The 24004-nt window shown below is 40.4% G+C and overlaps 1 protein-coding gene across 1 annotated transcript in view; it reads right to left on the bottom strand.

The window, feature by feature from the left end:
• Positions 1-3618: 3618 nt before the first annotated feature.
• Positions 3619-24004, bottom strand: part of NUDT14 (nudix hydrolase 14) — a 60098-nt gene continuing 39712 nt past the window's right edge. Inside the window, exons 3-5 of the mRNA XM_068682558.1 lie at positions 21087-21151; positions 16439-16676; positions 3619-5230 (exon numbers count right to left, since the gene is read on the bottom strand). Coding sequence (XP_068538659.1) covers positions 4990-5230; positions 16439-16676; positions 21087-21151 — 544 coding nt within the window. The 3' untranslated portion in view covers positions 3619-4989. The remainder of the gene's footprint in view (positions 5231-16438; positions 16677-21086; positions 21152-24004) is intronic.

The following is a 24004-nucleotide window of genomic DNA, read 5'->3' as shown; positions in this document are numbered from 1 at the left end:
GCTGTGATGAGTACAACAGCCGAGGTTGCTCAGTGCTGGGCTGTGTAAGAGCCCCTCGATCCAGATCTTTTTCTTTGGGTGCCTTGGCATTACTTTGTCTGTGCTCATCTGGGATCAATGTGTGGAGTTAGGGCAGCGGCAGCAGAAGCAAGGGCAGAGCAGCCTTCAAGTCCTGGGGAGGTCACTGGGAAGCCTTGTCCCTGTTAAGACCCCCACCCTTCATACTGAATAGTGAAGAGTGTAGCATGGACTTGCAATACCTCTGGATTCATTTTCCTGATTCCCTTGCCACAGCAGCACCCCGAAACCCTGGGGTGGGAGCCCGAAGGAGGAGGTTACGAAAGGAGCTGCAGGTTATCGCTGCAAGTGCATTCCTGCGGGGCCGGGCAGCCAAGGCCGCTTTCGGAAAGCCCAGGAGCTGTTTGCACAGCGCCTGCTGCTTGTCCCAAGAACATTTCTTAAATTGTTTCTAGCGCTTTCGAGTGCTTGGTTGCACCTTGTCCGGTTATTTCACCGGTTGCTGCACGAGCTAAAGTGCTCTGGAGTTGGCTGCCAGCATGATCGCTGCAATGTTTCGCTCTTGTAGAATGATTAAATCATGTTAATGCTGCTGTTAATTGCTCCAGTCATCACACCTGCAGCCCCGTATTGAAGCACAGTGGGCACAAGCAGAGCCAGCGCCTTTTATTTAAAGGAGCTTGGGGCATGAGGGAAGCCATTCATTGATAATGGTTGATGGACGTCTCCACATCACCCGCTGCCAGCCCATTTTCATCCTGACCAAGTGTCCAAAAGGTTTTTTTTTGGAGCCCTACTGCTTTTGAATGCTTTATTAGAGACCAAAGCCAGCACAGGATATTACATCCTCCACCAGCAGAGCAATACAGGGCAGGGTTTAATAAGTCCACGATCGTGTTTCCAATTCTGAGGCAGGCCGGGGAGCTCTGAGCACCGCAAGTCTGGGCTGTTCTGCTATGGTCTGACTTCTGCCTCGTAATTTATCTGGAGAGCAATTAAAGCCCTTGTAAAAATGTGTTCCCAATTACAGAGCGAGACTGGCTCTGAAGGATTATACAGATCGAGGGGTAACATTCGCAGCAGCACAGAAGGATTTGTATGAACATTTTCCTGCTTTTTATCAAGCAAAGCCACGCGTGACCCAGCGGGAAGGAAAACTGCCACGGGGCACCTGACCCACAGCCTTCCTTATCTCAAATGTGAATTTGGCTTGGGGCTGGGGGCTCTGAGGGCTCCACCTTGCTGCTGTGCTGCCTCCAGAGAGCCTTTTGGAGAGGCTGAGCCCAAACAGGGGCTGTAAATTGTGCTTAATGCTGGCTGGGCCGCTCGGCAGCAGTCCTGGGACCGCAGAGATGGGAGCTACAAGCCCACCCTGTGTGCACAGGCCTCATCCTGACCCCTGTGAAGCCGCTCCACGCTTCAGGAGGTGGCTGCGAGCGGCTTCCAGTGAGGGCGTTAATCTGCCACAGCCTCCCTCGCCACGCGCAGGGACCGGCGGCACGGGGGGCACAGCGGGGGCCGCGCAGCCAGACTTTTATGGCCACAAAGGCCAAGTCGCACCTGCTGACGGTTGTGAATAGACTTGCAGACAGCACCAGGTGTGCCATTTCAACAGATTTCACAACTGGGTGTGCCTTTCATCTATGTATAGAGCTCCGGCGAGGGGGATGAAGCCTGTGCGGCGATTGTCCTAATTTAGCAAAAATCCGATTTGGCCAGTGGGTCGCCCTGCTCTGGCCGCGTGTGTATTTCAGGAGCAATTATATCGGTTGCCCTTGGCCTGGCCCCGGCCCCGCGGGGAGTCAGGGCACGCCGCTTTTGTCCTTGGCGGGGAGGGATGGTAATGAGGCAGCGGGCAAAAAGGCGAGCGGCCGCCTGCCAGGGGAGCGGGGCCACGGCAGGAGCATCCCCACGGACAGGGCACCCCCTCCCCGCAGCCCCATGGTTCATCTGTCAGCCCTTCAGAGAAGGCATTTTTATTGGATCACTACTCGTAGGAGTAGCTTGGGGCTTGTAATTAATTATTTTACAACCATCCCAATAAAGAACAAAAATAAACATCATCTGTGTACCTGCGAGGTGCTGGTGATGTCTTTTCTGCCATCTCATAGCGAGTCTGACAGCTACTTTACATCCCAATTTTATAATTTCAGGCTTCATTAGAAGCCTGATTCATAATTTCATTAGATTATCTCTATATCCCAAAGCCATATCAAAAAGATTAAAGAGATGCTAAGACTTGTTTTCTAAATGCGGACCGATCGATGCTGCTCAGCAGAAGGAAGACGCTGACCTCACCGGGCAGGGTGGATGAGATCAGACGCGACTTTTGCACAGGTTTCATCACCAGCAAGCGAGGAAAGGCTGAGGGAGCTGCCCTGCTCAGCCTGGAGAGGAGAGGGCTGGGGGGGACCTGATCAATGTGCAAGTTTCTGAAGGGAGGATGTCACAGGGATGGGGCCGGACTCTTCTCAGCGTTGCCCAGCAGTCGGATGAGAGGCAACAGGCACAAACCAGAAACACAGGAGGCTCCATCTGAACACAACAAAATGTTTCTTTCCTGCAAGGATGACTGAGTACTGGTGCAGGATGCCCAGAGAGGTTGTGGAGTCTCCTTCCCTGGAGATATTTAAAAGCCACCTGGGCACAACCCTGTGCTAGGGGACCCTGCTCGAGCAGGGGGCTGGACCAGGTGCCCTCCAGATGTCCCTTCCAACCTCAGCCATCCTGCAAAATGGGGACTCTGTTTTATTCCAAACTGCAGGCTCTCCACGGCCATATACATGTGTGGTGGCACGTCTGAAGGATGTATCTAAAAGGCAGACGTGATTTCAAGATTCCATTAGAAGCACTTTTCTCCTGCCTGGGCTTGGCTGATGTATATCAGATTTGCTCTAATTATGATCTTTGAAATGAGCCCTGATGAGAGAAGTGGTACTGAATTGCCCTGGTTGTATTTTTATATATATGAATCATCTTCCATTTGGAAAAAAAGTTCAAACCCTTTCTCCTGCATTTTCAAACCTTCCTAACTACTTACAAAGATCACCACCAAAACTGACAGGGAAGAAGGAAAAGGATGTCAATACTTTTGTATTTGATACTGCACAGCCCAACGCCAGGCACAACCGTGCTCTGTGTGCATCACATTGCGTTGCTTCTGTCTGATGACTGCAGCCAGGGGCGGGACGGACTGCTCTGGTGATGGGGAACAGCCTTCTGCTGCCCAGCAGCTGCAGTTTGGGCCGGATTTTGGCAAAATCCACTCATACCCAACATACACACACACAATTGGGAGGCAAGACATTATCTATCATCTATATTCTACTAGCTTTTAAACGCCTCAGCAGTAATCAGGACACATGGTACTGAGCCCTGTAAGGATGCAGAGCAGCAGAGACCCCACCCTAAAACACCTTCTAACGTAAATACCTCAGACAGACGAGATTTATTTACTTTTCACAATAACTCAGCTGTCGACTCTGCGGACCAGGCACAGTTCTGTGAATGTGTCTGCACTCTCGTAAGAGGTGTCGAACTGCTCCTTCTCCAGTGACTCTCCAACAAGCTTTCCTCCCTCTCAGCAGAACAAGCAAGTACCAGTTTTAAAGTCTTTTTACTTATGCATTTATTTCTTAAACACTGATTTAGATCCGCAGCAATTTCAAATCACCTGGCGGACACGATCGCTTCCAGCTGAGCCGCGCTGCGTTTATCCCAGCCGCTATGTGAAGGTTTGCACATTCCTGGTGCTCGGCTTCTAAAAATACCTTGTAGTCCTACAAGCACAGATAATGTACTCATCTTAATTAACATTAACTCAATGAATTGCATAAACAACTGCATAATTAAATGTCCAGACTTGATTCTCTCTCATTCATGCTATTAACAGTTTTTCACATGACAAATCGTCCACATCTAAACCATGCTGATAGAATAATATACGTTCTAATTAGACCACTTTATTAAATCAAATTGCGTTGCTCAGTGTGTCTGTGCAGGATGCACGGCCTTCGACGTAAACTGCACAAATGATGATAAAGCCTCTCATTAAAGCACTTCCGATGGTGGGATTTCAAGGAGCGCTATCTAAGAGGTAAGGCCTGTTCTTCCCATTTTGGCGATAAAGAAACCGAGACCACAGAGCACCTCCGAGAAATCACTTGTATTAGTCACCTCGGAGTCAAATGAAAAGAATTTGGCCACTCAAGTCCTGCTCTAGATGACAAAGTTTGATCTAATTAAGCAACTATTATCCATACAACAAACAAAGAAGCATGTGTTTCAGTCGCAGCCCCCATCATTCATCCCCATCCCGGCTGCTCAGCATTCTAGCGGGCGCAAAGGGAAGTATATAGCCTTACAGCTGGGCTATTGTCTGAATGACACATTAGCAGAAGGATTTACAGGCATGTTTGCTTATGAAATAAAGGTTTGCATGTTCAGAAATGCAAATGTTTTCTCTCTGGTACGGGAGCTACACATCACAGAGAAAGCTGCTCCCTGGAAGCTGTGCAGAGCTCAACAACGTAGTTAGGGTATCTGTAACTACTACAGTTTGCTTCCTCCCCCCCAAAAAAAATATTAGGAGAAACATCCATGAGAACTAAAGTGAATACACAGCTACCAGACCCTACAGACAGCAGCAACAGGTTGGTATAGCAGCTGCACCGAGGCCCTGAGTATCTCTTCAAAACAGTGGTAGAGCATTGCCATGAAAAGAGGGCACATTTATTAGCTGTTGAGTGAGAATCAACATTTGCCTCTCAGAGACAAACCCTGGTCCCAGAGACACCCACTACAGTTCTGCTAATGATGGAAATCGAGTGAGGATTTTACTTCAGATTTCACTTCCAAATTTATTTTGAGAAACATTTGAGAACTCTGTGGTGAGTTGAGTTGATCAAGGCAGTTTTTTTTTGTACCCACAACCAGCAAGGAATCTTCTCTGAAAGTCACAGTGCTTTGATCTTATTTTTTTGGCAGCTTGGGTGCTATGTTGGTTTGGAACCACATGAAGCTGAAGATAACACCCATTGTCTTCGGGAAAGTCTCATCATAAGCAAACTTCATGGAGTCTTCTAAAGGTATTTCTACAACTTCAATCAGCTCTCCTTCCTCAGGATGGCCACCTCCTTCACCAGTTTTCATCTGGTCTGTTACTTCTGCATAAAATAACGTCTGCCTAGAACCCGTCACACCAACTCCAGACCTGGAAAAAAGCAGAGAGAAAAGTTGGTTTTAGATAAAAATATGGTAGCTAGGAACCTGGAAACCTCGATCCTTAACTTGCGTCCCTAAGCAATGCCAAAATATGTCCTTACCCTCTGTTAATGTAATTGATTGCAACTTTCATGCTGAAATATCAACACTTTTGAAAACAGCTGCATATGAAATGCTTCTGTCTTCAAATATATTCCGCAACTTTGGGAAAATGTTAGCTTGAGGGAAGATGATAAACTTTTTTTGAAATTGATGAACAGTTGTTACACATATACTTGAAGTCAACAGAAGTTTTTTTCAGTTGATCTCGGTGAGAACAGAACTGCACCAGAGATCTACAAACAACAGAATTAAGCTCCTCAGTGTATCTGTATGCTATTATGCTACATTCGTTTACTTGTTTTTACACAAATATTTAGAGTTTTTACTTAAGAAGATTACGTCCATTCACAGCTGGAGGCCTCTACTCATGGAATAGATAGATACAGGAATAGAAAGGCAGCCTGAGAGTCTTTCTCTATCCTTCCTGAACTTTAGCCTTGACCCAAATGGACCACCGTAAGCACGCATGTATCTGAAATAATTCAGTCTCCCTGCTAAATTTATTACAGTGGATTTAGTTATTTTAGATTATGTAGTCTTTCTTCAGTTAGACCACTTGCTGTGCATTATACTTATTTGTTAATCCTCTATTTCCTTTGGACAATTTCATTTAGATATTTTTAAATAAGGGATGAGCACATAAGCCACTCATTTAGTCCTTCCAAAAAAAAAAAATCACTTTGTAATTGCAACTTCCTCATTTTGTATAATTAGAAGTGACTTCTCATATTGAAGATGGATCCAAAGTTCACTGAAGCTATCAATCAGGCCCTAGAGAAAGCTGAAAAATTAGCCTCTAAATTATTACACACTCCGAGGATTCTAAGATTTGTAGCAATGTTATAATCCTAAAGTGTGCATCCGTGCTTACCCAATCACCAGTCAACTAGGTCCCCCAGCTAATCCAACATAAATACCTCTATACCAGAAGGTCATCATTTGTCTCTCAATTTGCTTTGAATGCTGACAATTATTCTGTTTGGTCAATTAATAGTGATTATTGAAGTTGATTCCTTACACCAATATACACCTCCTTTTTTAAACATAGAATAGGGAGTGAAAAAGTGAATTATTTTCCTAAAACCACTACTGATGCACTCTGCAAAGTTGGGCAAGGCATTTCACCCCTCCAAGATCGTTCCTCTATTTCTAAGAAGTGCTAGAGAAACTTAAGCATCTTTCACACTTCCAGGGACTCAGAATGAAGGCTGCTATGTGATTTCTTTTATTCTGGGCTCACCACTATAGTTCAGTGTTTGTAGTACTTTTTTGATACACACTCTCTGCCCTGTGCCATGCTCCCTTTCCCCTGCTCTTAGGGGAAGCTGCCTGGCAAAGCAATGCCATCTATCAGCCGTGCTGCCACTCATGCTGCCACGACCAAAGACCCGACGGCACAAACTGCAGTCTCTGAAAGCAGCAGGAGTTGCACACTGGGCCCACCGTGCTGGCTTAATTGTCCTAACCTCAGTACAAAAGTAAGGTAGACTCATCTTTCGTCAGGTTACTATCAGCAACCAGCTGCCAGCAGCTGGAATGCCATTTTTTATGCTGATGTGCGATCGGTCCTCTCTGCTGTTGGGGTGACGGCACACTTTACCACATTCTTCTCGTGTTAAAACAATGCATTTTCTTGGTATTATCAAGCAGTAATATAAAATATTAAAGAGCAACACTGGAAATACCGATGAGGAGCAGACAGATCCCTTTCAGAGCTCATCACTGCTGGCCATTTACGCTCTGGTCATTCAGTGAGCGATCTGCCCCAGCTTATTCACCTTGGTATCTGCCACTGGCCGCTGAACCATGTGCTGCCCATTCCTCACTACTGGAGTTCTGCCCATGCAAGGAGCCTCACTGACAGTACATATTTTGATGAAATAGTACAGTGTTTGTTCACTTTTTGGCTCTTTTCCTTCTTTTCTTGTGTGAGAAGTCAGAAAGGATTTTATTTTTCTTAATCAACTGGAGAGCCAGATCTGTTTTCCTTTCTATACAGCGATACTTTTTCTTCTATTGTTTCTGCAAGAATTGCATTTTTAGTAGTAAAATAAACATAGGAAGCCTGGGGTTCAGCAATTGTTCTTTGGTAACTGATACTAAGAAATAAAAAGCAAATGTTAATTTATGCTGCAAAACTTCCAACACAGAGAATGCAGCTTGCTAGTCTCTACAGGTACTACAAAACAGGACAGGACTGTGCACAATACATTTAATGTTACATTATTTCTGCTAAGTGTCAAATCTGAACTTCATCTGGGGTGCCCCGCCTGGAGAATGAAGATGCTCTTAAGTGGACTTATGCCAACATCCACTTGATATTAGGCAAAAGCTATATACAAAAAACAGAGACTTTATTGAAGAAGCCCTTCTATCAGAACTTTCTAGCTTGAATATTTACAGTATAATCTCCTGCTATACCACCTGTGACAATTTACTTAGGAAATAGCTGCAGCTGTGGAAATCACAGGAGTTCACTTTCTACACATCTTTTCTTTCAAGTAAAAGACAAATGCTTGCTGTGTGGCTATACCTTAAGACTCAGTTTCTTGTCACTCTAGCTCAGACAGCACCGAGTGATTTCCATATGCTGTTATTTCATTGTGTTATTTACTCATATGACACTTATAATAAACCAGCATTTCTTTTCTTATGAACTGAACACACCAAAAGTGGCTACTGTACTGAATACACTTTAAAAGATGAAAGCACTGGACATCAAAGTCTTTCTTTGTTACGATGCCCAGAGTTATAGCCGGTTCAAGTGGGGTTTCTCCATGCATGCTGGCATATCATTTGCCATGGAAATCAATGAAAAATTTGCAATAATACATAATCAAGACAGGACACAGCCACATGTTCATCCTTTCTATTTGATTACCTACCTTCTTCTGGCACAACTTTGCTGTGTGTTATGCATTAGAGGCTAGTAAGAACTTCCAAAAGAGCTTTGAATAAAATCAAAGAGTGCTGGTATTAATATTCATGCTCTTCTATTCTACTTTTGCCCCAGAACAGCACACTTGACATTTCTAAGACTACTTATAATCCCCTCACTATTTAGATTGGTAACTTTGGAGACCGGTGTATTACATTATTTATGCACATATTCACTGCATTTGCTGTCTAACTACATGACTAGTTCAACCTCTTCAGTAATAGGTTGACACAGGAACATCCTGTAATGCATAAAAAAAAGACCTTTCTATTTAATATTTCTTAATCTAAATACCTTGGCTTACTCTGCTACTTTTTGCATGGACCCATGTGGAATGCCCTTACTAAATTAAATATTCTCCAATATTGCCTACTGCTGTCTTTCACATTTCCAGACCCTTAGATATTTCTAGATTCTGCCTGTCCTTAGAAAATTGTCAAAAACAACAACAAAAACCAAACCCTGGTGCTATTGCCAATCCATTTGTCTTAGTACCTTTGGTTTTTATAGAAATGAAAAGTTAGCAGGTCTGTTGCTTTGAAGCCAATCTAAGTCTCCATCTGGATGAAGTAATAACGTGTTTTAAAATATACTTTTGAAAATGTGTATACATTTCAGCAGAGGGAGGAAAAGAGGGGAGTGAGAGAAAGTGAGTCTGCCTGCTAAAGAGGCAACAGGCTACAATTATGTTTTCAGTATGCTTTCAGGTTTATCTGCCATGAGAAACTTCCTCTACTTTTGCACAATTATTTGCACTTTCTGAGCCCTTTGTTTAAGGAACGTTGATGTGCCTTTATTCATGGTTTCATTACTTCTGCTTACTGCTACCTTCTTCCTCTACCCTGAGTCTGTGACATATGTTTTTCTTTTCCCTAGTATTTCACACTACAAATAAAATGCTTTTGGTCTAAAATGAGTCACCTATTAACAGATTACAACTATATTCATTAGCTTTGCATCTGTGAAAATCACAGGGGTCAGCACACACGGACCACAAGTGATGAGTTTCACCCTGGGAAAACCACCCCCTGACAAAGGTGTCCCCCCTTCCAGCACACTGGGACCTGCTCTGGGGGAGGGCAAGCAGGGTCTGAACTCGCCGCACTGCCCCACAGCAGGACTTCAAGCTTCAGCCTCACTCCGCAGGCATAGCACTGAGCTGCCTGGATCAGGCATGGCATGGCTCCTACTGACCCAGACCTACCTCACCTGGCTTGACTCAGCTCGCTGTTCCACATGTATTTTGATGTGCCTGCCTCTCATTTACCACTGTGGGACAAATGCAAATGATCTATACAAAACACAGCTCTGATTTACTCGTCTCTTTCTCGTGAGGATACTCGGAGAAGTTCGTAGTTACTTCAATTAACAGCTACGTGGCTGACAGAGACTCTTTGTCAAATCATTAGGGCTTAAGGTCACAAACCCTGTAACCTCAACAGATAGACTTAAAATTAAAATCTTTAGCAATAAACTTTAAGCATTGCTTCAAAGATGGTAAGAAACCTCTACTACCTTTGACAGTAGCAAGTCTAAGAATGTAAGCACATCAAACTGAGGATACCAAAGCCGTATGGTTTTCATCACAACGGTAACTTCAATTTAGGTTTAACGCACCAAACCAGACTGGGTGCTGCTGTTCCACATTTCACTTTAATAAAATGCCCAAATACTGGGATCAAATCATGCTTATGAACCTGTGGGCAATGCACTTGTAGGCAAGAGTACAACAGAGATGCAGTTCTGCAAAGTGCTTTTCCTCACCTCCTGCCCAGGGGTGGGACTAGCTGGCAGGACGAGGCTGTAAGGAGGGTGTTTTATCTCTACTTCCCTCTTAGACCAGGGAAACACAAGAGGCAGATTGTCACTGCAATCTGTCTTTGAAGCACAGCAATAGCAGCTATCACAAAGTCTTTGTTTAGCTTTTCCCTTTCATCAAATAGATGAGGAAATATGCAGCACCTGAACCAGAGCTCACAACACAGGACTTTTCATTCCTCAAGTCTAAGTTCATAAGCATAAAATATGTAATTTGATTAGAGTTGGGTGGCAGAATCATGGTGCTTTAAAAAAAATGTTTAGTAGTTCCCACAAGCTACTAGAGATTGAGTCCACCTCCTGTGAGTGCCTATGCTCATTAACAAAGAGTTTCAGCTTCAAATTCTTGTGTACACACACATGCACATTTGTAAGCAGGGTCAAAATTCAAAGTGTGTACTCCAGTTTAACTTCCCCTTTTCTCATGTCAGGTACTCATCTATGCAAATCAAATTTTACATTCAGTATTTTAATGTGAAGGAACAGACAAACATCTACGGCAAAATAAACAGGATTCATACTGTGCTCCTCTGCTGAAATGTGGGGAACAAATAAACTAAATTGTGATTGGGAAGATGTATTAGTTAAACCCAGATTTCTGACAGACAGTAATTAAAAGTTAAATCTCTCATCTTTTAATATTTAATAAATTATATAAAACTAGTTTTATGTGCTCCTATTAACACAGAAATACATTTTTTGGTTTTGATATCACATAGTAAATGTGAAAACCCTTAATGCAATATATCTATTTATAAAATGTTAACCATTTGGATGCAGTATTTGGATATATGGTGAATTCATAGTTCAAGTTTACATATAAATGTGACACAAATCTCTGATCAAGATCTATTTAGGCATGCCCCATGTAAACTGATGAACGTTGACATCCAGCTCCTATTGTCACTTCTTAGGACCTTTGTACAGTTCTGACATTATAAGCAGCAGGTGCAGGCAAAAAGCAGAGAAGTAATTAACATAAAATTATATTACATTATGCCATCACCCAACAGGTGTACTAGCAGGTGATCTTTCTAATTATAATGCACTCCAGCATTTTGAAGGCCGTTATTCTTTCTACATAATAACCTGTGAATACAAACCATTTTTACCTCATTGCACAGGGACTAATAGCCGTAGCACGGTAATTGGAACATCCAATATTAATTCTGTGAATACCCTCCTTTGTTGTGTACTTTTGGAAAAAATTCAAATGTAGGAAGATTAAAGTAAGTACCTATGTTAATATAGGTAGGCCCTTAAACTAATCCATCTGAATTTTTTACAGCAGGGCTGGGAACCTGCAGATCCTATTGTATCCAATTCATATCCAAAGATTTTGTACAACCACTGAGAGAAAATGAAGATGGGATGAAGAGGAAAGGAAGATGAACCAGAAGCTCTAAGTAACCTTTTTCCTGATGATCTAACATATTATCAAGGTCCAAATAATTTTTAAAATACTCCTCAAGATGACCAAACATTTTGAGAACTAGAAGAAAATACTGTAAGTATCAATGACAATTATTATAACAACATATTTAGTAATAACAACAACAACAACATATTTCTCTGTCTCTGTCTTGTAATGAAACAAGTCCCAAGGAAGATAGCTGGAAATATTTCAACATAAGAAACTAACTCAAAGCTAAATTCCACATGGGATTCAAACCAAAACCTGCTGGGATACGATGACAGAAAGAAAATTTGTTTTATCTGATATACAAGTAAGGCTAGTTCACTTTCAAATTTTTGCATTTAAGAAACCAAAACAGTATGAAAGCTCACAGATTCATTTTCGAGCTTTTAAAAATGAACAATTTCACTGACAACCATTTTCACAAAGCCCCAGTTTACAGTTACGCAGCAGAATTAGCACCTACCATCCATTCAATTTTTGACTTGAAGCCATACACATAGCTGACTAGAACTCAACACAACGCTAGGTGTCAAAACTATCACGATGGAAAATGAAGTCTCCAAAAGTGGATTACTTGCTGACAGAACAGAAAAAAAAAGAAAAAAAAAGAGAGAGATTACTGTAGTGGCAAAATGAGGCTACTCACTTTGTGCCAGTCACAAATGTAGCAATTTTTGCAGCCATGCTGAGAAGAGGAAACTCATCACAAGGGTGAAAACTGTAACATATTTTTCAGAATGATTCCTGCCTCCATCTACAGAGGTGAACCACGTACATTCAAATCCAGTTTCTGGCTGGCGTAATTCTATCATAAGATCAGATATTTCTGATTTTCAAAAATACAAGTCCTTTGATTTCCTGCAATCAAGCCCCTCTGAATATATTTGTCATTCTTATGCTCTGCTTCCAATCCAGTCTCCTTCGTTCAGCCACAGCATGCTGTGTCCTTGTTGTTGGAACAATTTGTTCCAAAGACTCTTGCTCAAATAGTGTAAATTCTCAATTCCTGGCTTTCTCACCGACTCCAGCTACTCTGTGGATCATTCAAGGTAATTATGTTTCTGCTTAATTCAGTGCCTGACTTCTATCTGATTAGTATCATGTCACAGGAGCTTTGACAGAGCTTAAAAATGGAGTCCAATAGCTCATTTGTAAATGCTTTTGAAATACCTGTAGCAGTACAGTAAACTTTTTCAGTTAGCTGAGAAACTTTAATAATAATAATAACAACAATAATAAATCCTCTAAAAACACTACTGCAGACCCTGGTAATAAATATGAAGAAAATGCTATTTTCAGATTACCTTTGGTCTTTACTGCACCCAATTCTTGAGAACAGAGAGAAGAAGTTCTGCTTAAAGTTTAGGAACTTTCCACATCTCTTTAAACGAATTCCTCTCCACCGCAATGATTGTACTTTTCCTGAGTCCATTTACTTTTCAGTCCATGTTCTTTCCCTGCATTGTCGCTTCATCTCTTCTTCTCATTTATAATTGAGGAACTTCTATTCCATTTTCCCCCTAGTCTAAGTTCTCCCCAGGCACTGTCCATGTCCCTCCCCTTCTCCATCCATTAGTCACAGTACTGTATTTACTGTTCTGGCCAAAACTGCTTCTCCCTTTACATTTGTTGTGTCTTCTGCTTTCCATATCCTTCTGCCAGGTCTGCTTTTATTCAAGTCAGGCAATTTCCTTCTCATTACCAGGATTCTAGAAATGGGTGTCATTAGGCATACAGGACAACTCTTTGCTTTCAGAGCAAAGGATGTATCACAGAAGCTCCTGCTTGTATGAAAGCCTTCTCACTGCATGCAATTCTCAGCTTTTATCTACAAAAATCTAATAGACTTAACTCAGTAATTCTGCATTATATTTTATCAATATTCGCAATGTGGCATTTTTTGCATCGAGAAAAGAACAGCTAACAGATTTGTAAAGAATGTATGATATGCAGTCAAATAATTCCAGCTACAGTAGGATTACAGCTCTTGTGGGTAGGAGTATCAATACAAACAATATAACTTCCATTTCTTAAGGCTTTGGATTTTATTTAACTGTTTCATTAAGAAGCTAGGAAATCATGATATAGTTAGAAATTGAAGAAACTGTGAAATTGGTGTAAATCTAGAATGAAAATGGTACTCATGGAGTGGGTATCACTGCTGAATTGGAAACACACACCAAAACAAATTCCACTGTGCATCATCCTCAATTCAGTATGAATCAATATTTTGTTTTAGGACTTGCATGTTGGAAGAGTGACTGCAGGTAGCAAAGCTAGGATGGGTTATTTGTGAGAAGCTAGAGATTAATATTGAAATTCAAAATCATCCCAACAACTTGGAGAATTGGTCTGAAAAAATGGGATGCAATTCAGTAAAGACAAGTTAAAAGTCTGGTGTGCAGGCAGGAGTAACAAAAGCACACAGAGAGCCCTGCATTCAAAGAATGACAGTCCAGTACTTCTGCAGAAAATAGTTTTGAAATAAGAGAGGCATAATGGAACAAAGTCAACAACATAATGGAACTGCAAAAGACATCTTACTACAGCATAGAAATAAAATCATCTGTATGACTAGGGAAATAATGGTTGCACTCAATCTGAAACTGGTATAGCCTCTATTAAAATACTGTGCTCCACTTTGGGCACTATGTTCTTAAGAAAGATGCAGACCAGATGGAGAGAAGGCAGAGGACAGCAGAGGGAATGATCAGACATCAAAAAAACATAGCTTAAATCAACTAAGATAGCTTTTCATAGACAAAAATAGAATCAAGAGGAGACCTGTTCAAACAAATGCACGGAAGGTGCAGAAGTACTTCACATCCACTGGGAACAGGGTAATAAATCAGACTTGAAATGAAGAACAGGAAATTCAGAAAAGATATGCGGAAAAACTTGCTTATGGCAGGGACAGTTAGCCACTTCGAACAGAATGCTTGCAGAGGCTATGAAATGATTAGATTTTAGGGAAAGCACAGACGCACATTTGTCAGAAATTATTTAAATCCTGATCTTTGGAAGAGGAGCAGTCTAGACAAGATCCTCCCAAAATTCCTTCCAATTGCATTTGCTAAGGCGTTTCTCTGACCTGCTGCAGTGGAACAATTAATAATATAGAGCTACTATTACACAGATCACTGGGATAACAGATAAAAATAGAAGAATTGCATGATGCATTTTAACTATTAATGACATGCATGGGGCACTAATGTGACACCAGCATAAACCATTTGTAAAAACCTGTTACACTTCGAAAAAGCTCCGAAATTCTTATATGTACCATAGCCATTATGGAAAAAAAAAATGTCCTCAGCAGAGTCTAGGGGGACCAATTATTTCCTCTCTTTGCATCAAATACAAGTATCAAACAGATACCAGTCTTTGGCTCAAGGAAAAATAACAGGATATTGCTAATGGAGAGACCATAACATTTACAATCAAATTTTAATACAGAACACAGCAAGTCCAATAAAGAAACTGAAAAAAAATCATTTTTGATTATTCAACCTTTCACATTAATCTGAAAAAGTAAATACTATACAGAGCCTTTTGACTTCTGCATGGATCTCTATGGGCAGAAAGCTGTGCCCAGATAGACAAAGCAGGACTGGGGGATTAACATATTAAGCATCCTTTGCATGGGTCTCAACAGAGAAAACTCCAGTTGTACGCTCTCTTTGCAAGTCTCAGTGCAATTAAAAAAAAGTCAACCTATAAGATTAAAAGACACTTACCAATCCAAAATGTGTGCTATTTTAGCAAGCTGAGAATCATTATTGTTGAGTTAAACTTCTATACTGACAGCTACAGAAATTATATTCTACTCTTCCTATTTTGTAGGTATGTGTATATATCTGTATGCTACAGCCCATCAGTGTCACCCAACATATGAAATGCTACAGACAGCTTTTCCTCAGAAATCTGGAAGGCACTTTTTCTTTCAGCAGAACAAACCCTCAATCTAGTTTCAAGGAGTTGTAAGAGACAGCTCCTGTGATTCACCCCTCCCCTCAACAGAAGCACTGCTCGTTAATCCAGCAGGAAATAACATTTGCCAGGATTGACAGCTGTGGATTTGTATTCAATTCCCAAATTAAAAACCAATGACAGGGCCTAGTTCAATGGAGATGTCAAGCAAAACGAAGAAAGTAAAAAACCTGCTGCTTTCTCTGTAAAATACAAAGATACATACATTTTTGATAGCAGTACTGAAAGCTGGGAAGGGGTTATAACAGGATTAAAGCTGCATGCAAAGTTTCTCCTGAGCTTTTTTTTTCTTTTCTTTCCTTTAAGTAACTCATATTTTTGTAATTTTCCTCTTACTCCTAATACAGATTTTAAAACACGTTCAAATCTATTTCAATAGCTACTTAAAATACTGCAGCAAACGTTATGTAAAAAACTCCACAGTCAAATCAGCAAAATCTTAATATATAACATTAATTACCATTCAATTAAAAGAAGCATTAATTATGCCCTAAATATATGAAGAGACCAAATGGCACAAGTTCTCATATTTCATATTAATAGAATGTAAGAGCCCATCATGAGCAACTTATAGCAGAGCAGTAAGAATCAGAGGTGGAACAAGCCTGGCACAGAAAAGCCAGGCAGTTCTCTGGTGCTGTAACAAACTGCTCTTAAGAGCCCAACGCTACTTCTGTCCAGTTCTAACAGCCTTTGGAATAAATCACAATAGTTGAATTCTTACTTGGAATTCCATTCTGTAATTATCAGTATTTCATTCCTAAATTCTTAATAAATACTCCTTTTACTTGCTGAAAATTACACCTTACACACACTTTCAGATGCCCGTGCTTCTCCAACACACTGCTTAGAACATTAATTCACACTCAAGCCACTTCAGAAATTTGTGACACACAAAAAATGCAGTATTTTTACTTACTGTTACTTACCTGTAAGAAGTGATTTTCCTTAGGTTTGTAACGGGAACACGATAGCCACACTCTTCTAAGATCTCCTCGCATGCAATTTCTTCTAAAGAAAGGTCTGGCTTGTCTACAATGCCAGCACAGAGTTCGTAAGTCACTCCTACCGCAGCAGGTAAGGGATCCTCTACACGAGATAAACCCTCCTTGTCCTGGTTCTCAAAGAGCTCAGGATGATGTCTTTCTAGTTCGCACATGTAAACAGCTTTAAAAAAAAGAAAAAAAAAAGGAAAAGAAATGAAGTGTTTTTTGAGTTTATTATTGGTATTAATGGAAAAAAATATATATATAACATATGTATTTTGCCTGGGAATTTACAGATATCAGAGCATCAAGAGCAGCAAATATTCAGTAGAATTATCTATTAAAATTATCACACACTAAAAATGGACTGAAAACTTTAGAGAATAAAGGTTATTTTGCCACTTCTGTAAATTTATTCTTTGAGCTCTATTTGTGCTTTTATCATTTGGAATGAGATCATGCACACCTTTAAAACAAATTAAAAATAAAAATAGGAAGGTAGTTCATCCAAGAAGTCTACATCCCAGAAGCTCCAAACAGCTTCCATTTGCTGGGCAATGTGGATATCAGGATTTAATTTAAACTATGCAATTATTTTGCAGGAAAGTTGGGTTGTACATTATGTACCATGTGCACAATGATGAGTCTTTCAGCCTGTCAACTCAGCTGTTATTTAGAAAGGGTATGAAAAGCATGTATGTTTGTTTGAAAAAAAAAAATCCTCTTTTGAACATATAGTTCCTTGCACAGATTCCTGTGTGGAGTTTGAAAAAGACTTCTTGAATTAATCTACAAACAGCTGCCACTGTAATGGACTCCTAAAGAAAGTTCAAATGCCAGATTTTAGCCCTCATTTAAGCAAAACCTCTCACTGATGTCAGCAGAAATTTTGCCTGAGTTGGAACTGCAGGACTGGATGCAAACACACAAAGAATCATTGTCAATAATTCCAGATGACGGTAACTTTAATTTACAGGTATAATTGCATTTAAAATGGCATGTCTACCCTCTTGTTTTCCTTGAAAGGTTACCATGAGGGTGTTATAAAACACCCTGAATAAAACTATTTTAAAATTTGAAACAATTTTTATTCCATTAAAATATTTTACATCCATATTTCATGTATGTGTAACATGGTTTTCAAATGAGCTCACCCTTTATTTCCCCTTCTAAATCTTCTACAGCTGGCATATAAAAGAGCTCAAGTTCAATGGACAACCTTTTGTTCTTCCAGTTACTGCATTTAGCTCATTATTTCTGAAAACTGTGGTACACAATCAGATCCCTAAAGAAATGTCGCATAAAAGTAGCACAGTGACAACTTCTCAAGCACTTTCTGTATCCCAGAAATTGGTGCCTAGGCTTCTTCTCTAAGACAGCTCAGAAGGGTCGTACAGTGGACCAGCACTTCATGGGTGCTGTCAGTCTACATAGAAACATGAAGCACAGAAGAGTGTCCAAAAATTCATCATTGTCCGGAACTCAAGACCTTCAAAGCTGTTTGCAGTAGGTACACCTAGGCCCTTGAGATGCACGGATTTAAGGAAAAAAGCCTCCAGTTTTTAGATGAAAGACATGGGTATAGCTCAGTTTTCTTCGCAAAATGGAGTGAGGAGGAAAAAAAGTAGTCCATGCAGAGCCTGAGGGACAGATCCTTGAAAAGTGAATATTGTTAATCCAAAAATCTTTTAAAAGCTATGGCAATTATAACAAATGACTACCTCCAGGATCTTGCTGAGATGAGCAGAATACCCTGAAGATTGTATTGCCTTGTCAGTACTGCCATGCCTTCATCAGCAAATACAAAAAGGCACAAAACACACATTCCAGTAGAGGACAGGCACCAAACCAGGATGCAGGTAAGAGTGTGGGAACAGAAATATGAAACTGTGATTACAGTAACTCTCTGTTACAAGCCTGCTGAATCCCTGAAACCCATCCTGTCATTCCAGCAGGCACCTGCCATTCTCCTTCTCCCCCAGCACAACTGGGCTCCATGTGGATCAAAGTTACATTCCTGGAAGGACCCAATCGAGCAGTCCTCCTCAGAGCAAAACCCTGGAATATGCCAGCACTCGAAGCACACTAACAGCTTTTCTCTGCAGATAAGGAAGAAAACAAGCAGTACTCGTCACTTCTTTAGAAGTGTACAAAAATTACAGAGTGCTCACTACAGAATTAAGTGTGAATCCATTATCACCACTCCTGGAAAGGTTCAGACTCAATTTCTCTCTCATATAGAAGCAAAGCCTAGAAGGCCAAGTTGCCTGCTGGTATTAGGGAACAGAGGAGTCCCCCATCTCTCTCCTGCAGGTGGAAAACTGACTGCACGGCTGACACACCAAGGGACATAAAGTCACTTCTGCAAGTGGGGGACAAGGGAAAGAGCTCCACCAAACTGGTTGAATAAGATGGTTACACCTATTCAGAGCAGTCTTTTTTGATGATCCATAAAGGGATTCATTGCTCTTGCTAGAGAGAATAACGTAACAGCCTGGACTTGGAGGGGTTAGTGGGGTTCAGCTGACTGGGGAACGTGATAGTTTCCATGTAAACTTCAGATTTCTCTTTGATTACACCAGTGTTTACTATCTCCTGAAACAGAACGTGGCTTATGACTCAAATCTTTGATACTGCTTACTTTGAGTCAGTGCAAAAACAAACATCACAATCCAATAAAAGGTAATTATTCTTACAGTGAAAGAAACAGGGCGCATGTCCGTAGGTACTAAGGCTAGTCTTACCCCAGAACATATAATTTTATTAAAATTGAGAGTGTGTGGTCATCTAACTGCTATAACGAGCATTGTCTGAGTCCTTGGTCAGCAAGTAACGTGTGAGGAATTAATATGGAAACTACTGAGATATACGTGTAACTTTCCATTCTCCGTGCTCTTTCCAAATATCCTGTTTTATGACCATTCAAAGTGGCCTAAGTCTACAGTACACTGAAAAATAGAGTCCTGTGTGCCTCACCAAGGTTGTGTGCTCCTGCCACTGCTCAAGCCACCATGAGATCTTCGAGGACAGTCAGACAAGCTGCCGAACCCTCCACCTTACCTGCCTGCAGCCGTATCAGACCTCTGCTGGGGCTGCATCAGGGCTGGTGCTGCCAAAGGGAACGGGGTGGCAATGTGCGTACGGAGAGGGACAACTGCCTGCAGAAGCAGCACGGACTTAAATGGGAAAACCTGACCGTGACACCACACCCGAAGGAAAGGCGAGCACAGATGTCACCACCAGGCGTGCAGGGGACGTGCCTGATGCCTGAGCTGCAGCTGTTTGCTCACCAGAAAAGGGCGGCGTTACCGCCTGCCTGGTGGGACTTTGGCAGGGGCAAGCAATGAGAAAACCTTAGCCTTCGCTTCTGCTCTGTGAAACAGGCACCAAGGCAGACAATAACCAGCCGATGGAAATGTAATAATAGCGACGTGAGTCATGGAGGGGCATTGTTGCATTCATGGGGCTGCTATGGGATGTCTGACCCACCACCGGTCCCTACGGCCAGGATTCTGAACAGCTCCAGCCTCTGGAACAGTTCAACTCCAAGAACAATCCAGTTTGCTGAGGCAGATTTGACATTTCCATGGAAACGATATAATGGACTTGTCTGTGTTGCTATTACATACATATATATATATATATTTATGCATATACATGTAGGCTTTTGCCTAAGACTGCCTCAAACTGATGAACAGCTATATGAGCGATTTTATTCAGCTGGCAAATAAAAGGCACTGAACTATGGATAAACAGATAAACAAACTCTCCGTGTAATAGCCAACATAGTGCTTCATGATAAATATACACTATTATTATAACAGCGCTGCACAAAACAGAGCCTGTCAAGCTCTGTTGGTAAGCAAGGACAGCATGACACCACCCTAGAAAGTTTTCAATAAAGTCTACCATAAACAGTCTTGGAATGGTTTCTTAGCAACAGTCAGTGAAATATCTTGTGATTTTTTAATTAGCATGCAAACAATATGCATTTCATTTTTAACTTCCAAAAAGTAAATATTGCTTGGAATTAAAAAAAAAAAAAAAAAAAAAAAGACAAAAAGACTGAAAAATACAGCATATTAACTTAAATTCGTAATATCTCATAAAATGAAACTGTCCAGGTATTAGTGAAACATTAGCATAAACAGTCCTGAATTTTTCCCATTTTAAATTTGCAGGTATATAACACACAATAACACAATCTGATTTTATTTATTTATTTTAGAAAAAAAAGGAATATTGTGGTTCAGAACAAAAGCTCCCAACTAAATACTAGATAGGTAAAGAAGGAACTTCAAATAAAGGCAACTTATTGCATGATCATCATAGAGGTGTTTGAAATTTCATCCAAAAGAGGACAATGACAAGCCCAAAAGCAGAATGTGAGGCTACCCTCATCATTCGTTTCATCTGTAATGGAAATTTCCTTGGTTAGAAATTCCGACCTATTGAAAAGTGTGGGCTATCGTACAAAGAACAGAATATAGAACAAAGATTTTATCACCACAGATGCACCAACTTTTAACTGCTAAACCCTTAAAGCTTGCTTCACAAGAGAGCAAAAGTAAATCTAAAAAAAGAGGATTACCTGGGCGGAACTGCTTCACCACTACAAAGCACTGCCGAGAAGTGTTAAAGATCAGGATTGACACACTGAGGAAGAAGATAAAAAACAAAAGATCAATGCTTTATGAAGGATTAATGCAGCACTATTAGACTTACATCTTGAGAATTTCATTTTAACTACATAAATACATAGAAGATTTATTACTAGAGACACAATGCAACAAGATCCTTGACCAAAATCCATCAAGAGGAATAGATAATGGGTCATGTTCCCTAAGCAAGTCACTTTTGTCTCTTGCCATATAAAGTAACTCGCCAATCAATTCTTCTCTCCAACAGGAAAAAATAGACAGACCAACTCTAGGGACATGGCTACAAGACAGCAATAACAAGAAAATAATTTCTTAAAACCATTTTTCTTCCCTCCTATCAGGCCCATATTAGGATAGTCTAAATTTTAGGAACAACCCAGCCCCATTCACACCCAGACTTCTGTATAAGCATGGAGCATCTCCTATCCGTGGCTACTTGCTGAACTGGGGCCTTAAAAAATACACCATCCAAGTCCAATTTTGTCCAAATTTAAATCAGAAGCGGTTCTAACTGCTACCACATTCTGTGGTTTAAAAGCCAGATTTTAATCTTTCCCCATCCTCCTGACTGTTTGAAATAAATGTCATAGGGAAACCTGATGGGCTGAGTATTCAGAGATGCTCAGAGAGTGTAAAGTACTGAAGTTCCCCTCTCTTTTTTCCAGTAAAATTACTCTTTGATTTTACTAGTTAAAAAGAAAAAAAAAAAAAAACAGACAAAAGTCTTCCTCCTAAGTTGGTAGCCCATTAAAACCTGCAAAAACAAGCATGTATTATGCTTATTACCATAGTAGCATTCTGTCATTTGTTATGCCTCACTGTGTGCAATCGGAAAGTTAATTCATTATTCTATGAATTCTACAATAGATTATACTAACAATGGCATATTTGCGGAGTTTAGTCAAACTATTAACCTTCCTTGTAAAAGAGCTGTATATTTATTTTCACTATTTGGTTTTATAATGCAGTCTCAAGCTGCCAGAGTAACTGCTACTTGATGATTATCAAAAATAATATTAATGTTTATTATAATAATATAGAAAGACCAAAACAGAAGGGGGAAGTCCAGATGTTAACGTTTATATTCATGGTTGTTATTCTCAAAGTGCTGTACTGCATATTGATGGCTTCCTGCCCCACGAGATGTCATTTGCAGGCAATTTTCAAGCAAAGGTTTTAGCCTTTGGATACACTGAAAGTGAATATTCGTTCTTTTTGTAGAAATGGGGTTCCTTCTGACACAACCCCAAAGTATCTGGGAGCTGCAGTGTGGACTGTTAGAAGAGATGAAGTTAAACTACAGTCTATGTTTTTAAATTTACTTTATTTTTTTAATTGATTTTTTAATTATTTTCTTTATTTCCCCATTTATGTGGCCATTCATTTTCGCAAGAGCAGTACTGTCTGAGGGTAGACATGGCACAAAAGGAGATAAGGAATTACTGCTACTGAATATATATATATATGTACACGTGTATATATATACACATATATATTGACCATCGTTCCAAGGCAGAGTACGTTGCCTGAAACTGGAGTCAGCAGCAGTCCAAGTCCAAGGTTAAAGGGACTGGTAGGGACTTCTAAAGGATGCAGATGCCCTTTGCCTTTCTTCACAGCCACCACCCCAGGCCCAATTTTTCCTTTGGCATGCCTTCTTCAGCATGTCTCATTAAATAACTCATACCAACTCATTAAAAATGGCTCAGCTATTAGACATTATTTTTTTTTTTTCCTAAGAGTCAATCACTTGAGATTTTTATGGAACAGATGGGAAAATTAAAAACAATCTGTCAGAATTAAGGAACAGGATCAAATTAAGCTGGAAAGGAGTAGCAGCAAGTTATTACAATTGTCTGCTTCTCACACCATCTTGAGATGAGAGGGTACAGAAATGGCACAAATCTGCAGAACTTTCTATTTAATTACTTTTAGTTTTCTGAGAGACTGACAAACAATTTTGAACATAAATTTACATGTTTTAACAAACCGCAACACACAAGTTCTAATAGTTCTTGTCAGACTTGGAGAGGAAAAGTTCAAAATCAAAGCTACTTAAGAGGAGTGTGACCCTACAAATACTATTTGGTATTTTTTTATTCCACAAGAAACAAGATAACATGAAGTATTTCCACACGTTATTATGCTTGTAACTTACAAAATGTCATTTAAAGCTGAATTCAGGAGAGTTATTTGAGTATTCCATAAAGCTAGGGCAAGGCCATTCAACTGATCCAACTGGAAGATCCCCACAGCTTTCAGGGAGCTTCCTTACTGCTGCAAGAACCCAAGGATGTTCTTTGGTCTGGCATATAAGATTAGGAAAGTATCTTCCAGAGTTTTACATCACCACACAGAGAATTTATTACAAAACTATTACAAAATTACTATTTTTACAGATGATACCGGCTACCAAAAAGCCCTATTACAAAAGAGTTGCAAATGCATTTTTTAGTGATAACACACCACAGGATATCAGATGAATATTTGATGTTTCAAGGCAATTCCCTATAAAATATTACAACCGATCCTATTTTTAAGTATTATATATGCACCTATGTATGTTAAAGTGATCAAAAAGGAGTATACATATTAAAATAAGCAATTAAAACTTGCACAATGACTCTCGGGAACATCTCCACAAATAAAAGATATGGAAGATCAATGAAGCCTAGCTTGTGTGTTATCAAAAGGGAAAAAAATAATAAAAATCACACAAGCCCACCGGTGATGGTGGGGGAACTGAATTTCCTAAAAAGGCAGAAATCATTGGCAACACTTTAATCTGACACGGGTATCAAAACGTCTTAACCTAACAACAGGCTTCAGGTGTACGAGATCTAAAAAG

Source organism: Anas acuta, chromosome 5 (genome assembly GCF_963932015.1).
Source record: "Anas acuta chromosome 5, bAnaAcu1.1, whole genome shotgun sequence".
NCBI classification, from domain to species: Eukaryota; Metazoa; Chordata; class Aves; order Anseriformes; family Anatidae; genus Anas; species Anas acuta.
This window is presented reverse-complemented; position numbering and strand designations above follow the sequence as displayed.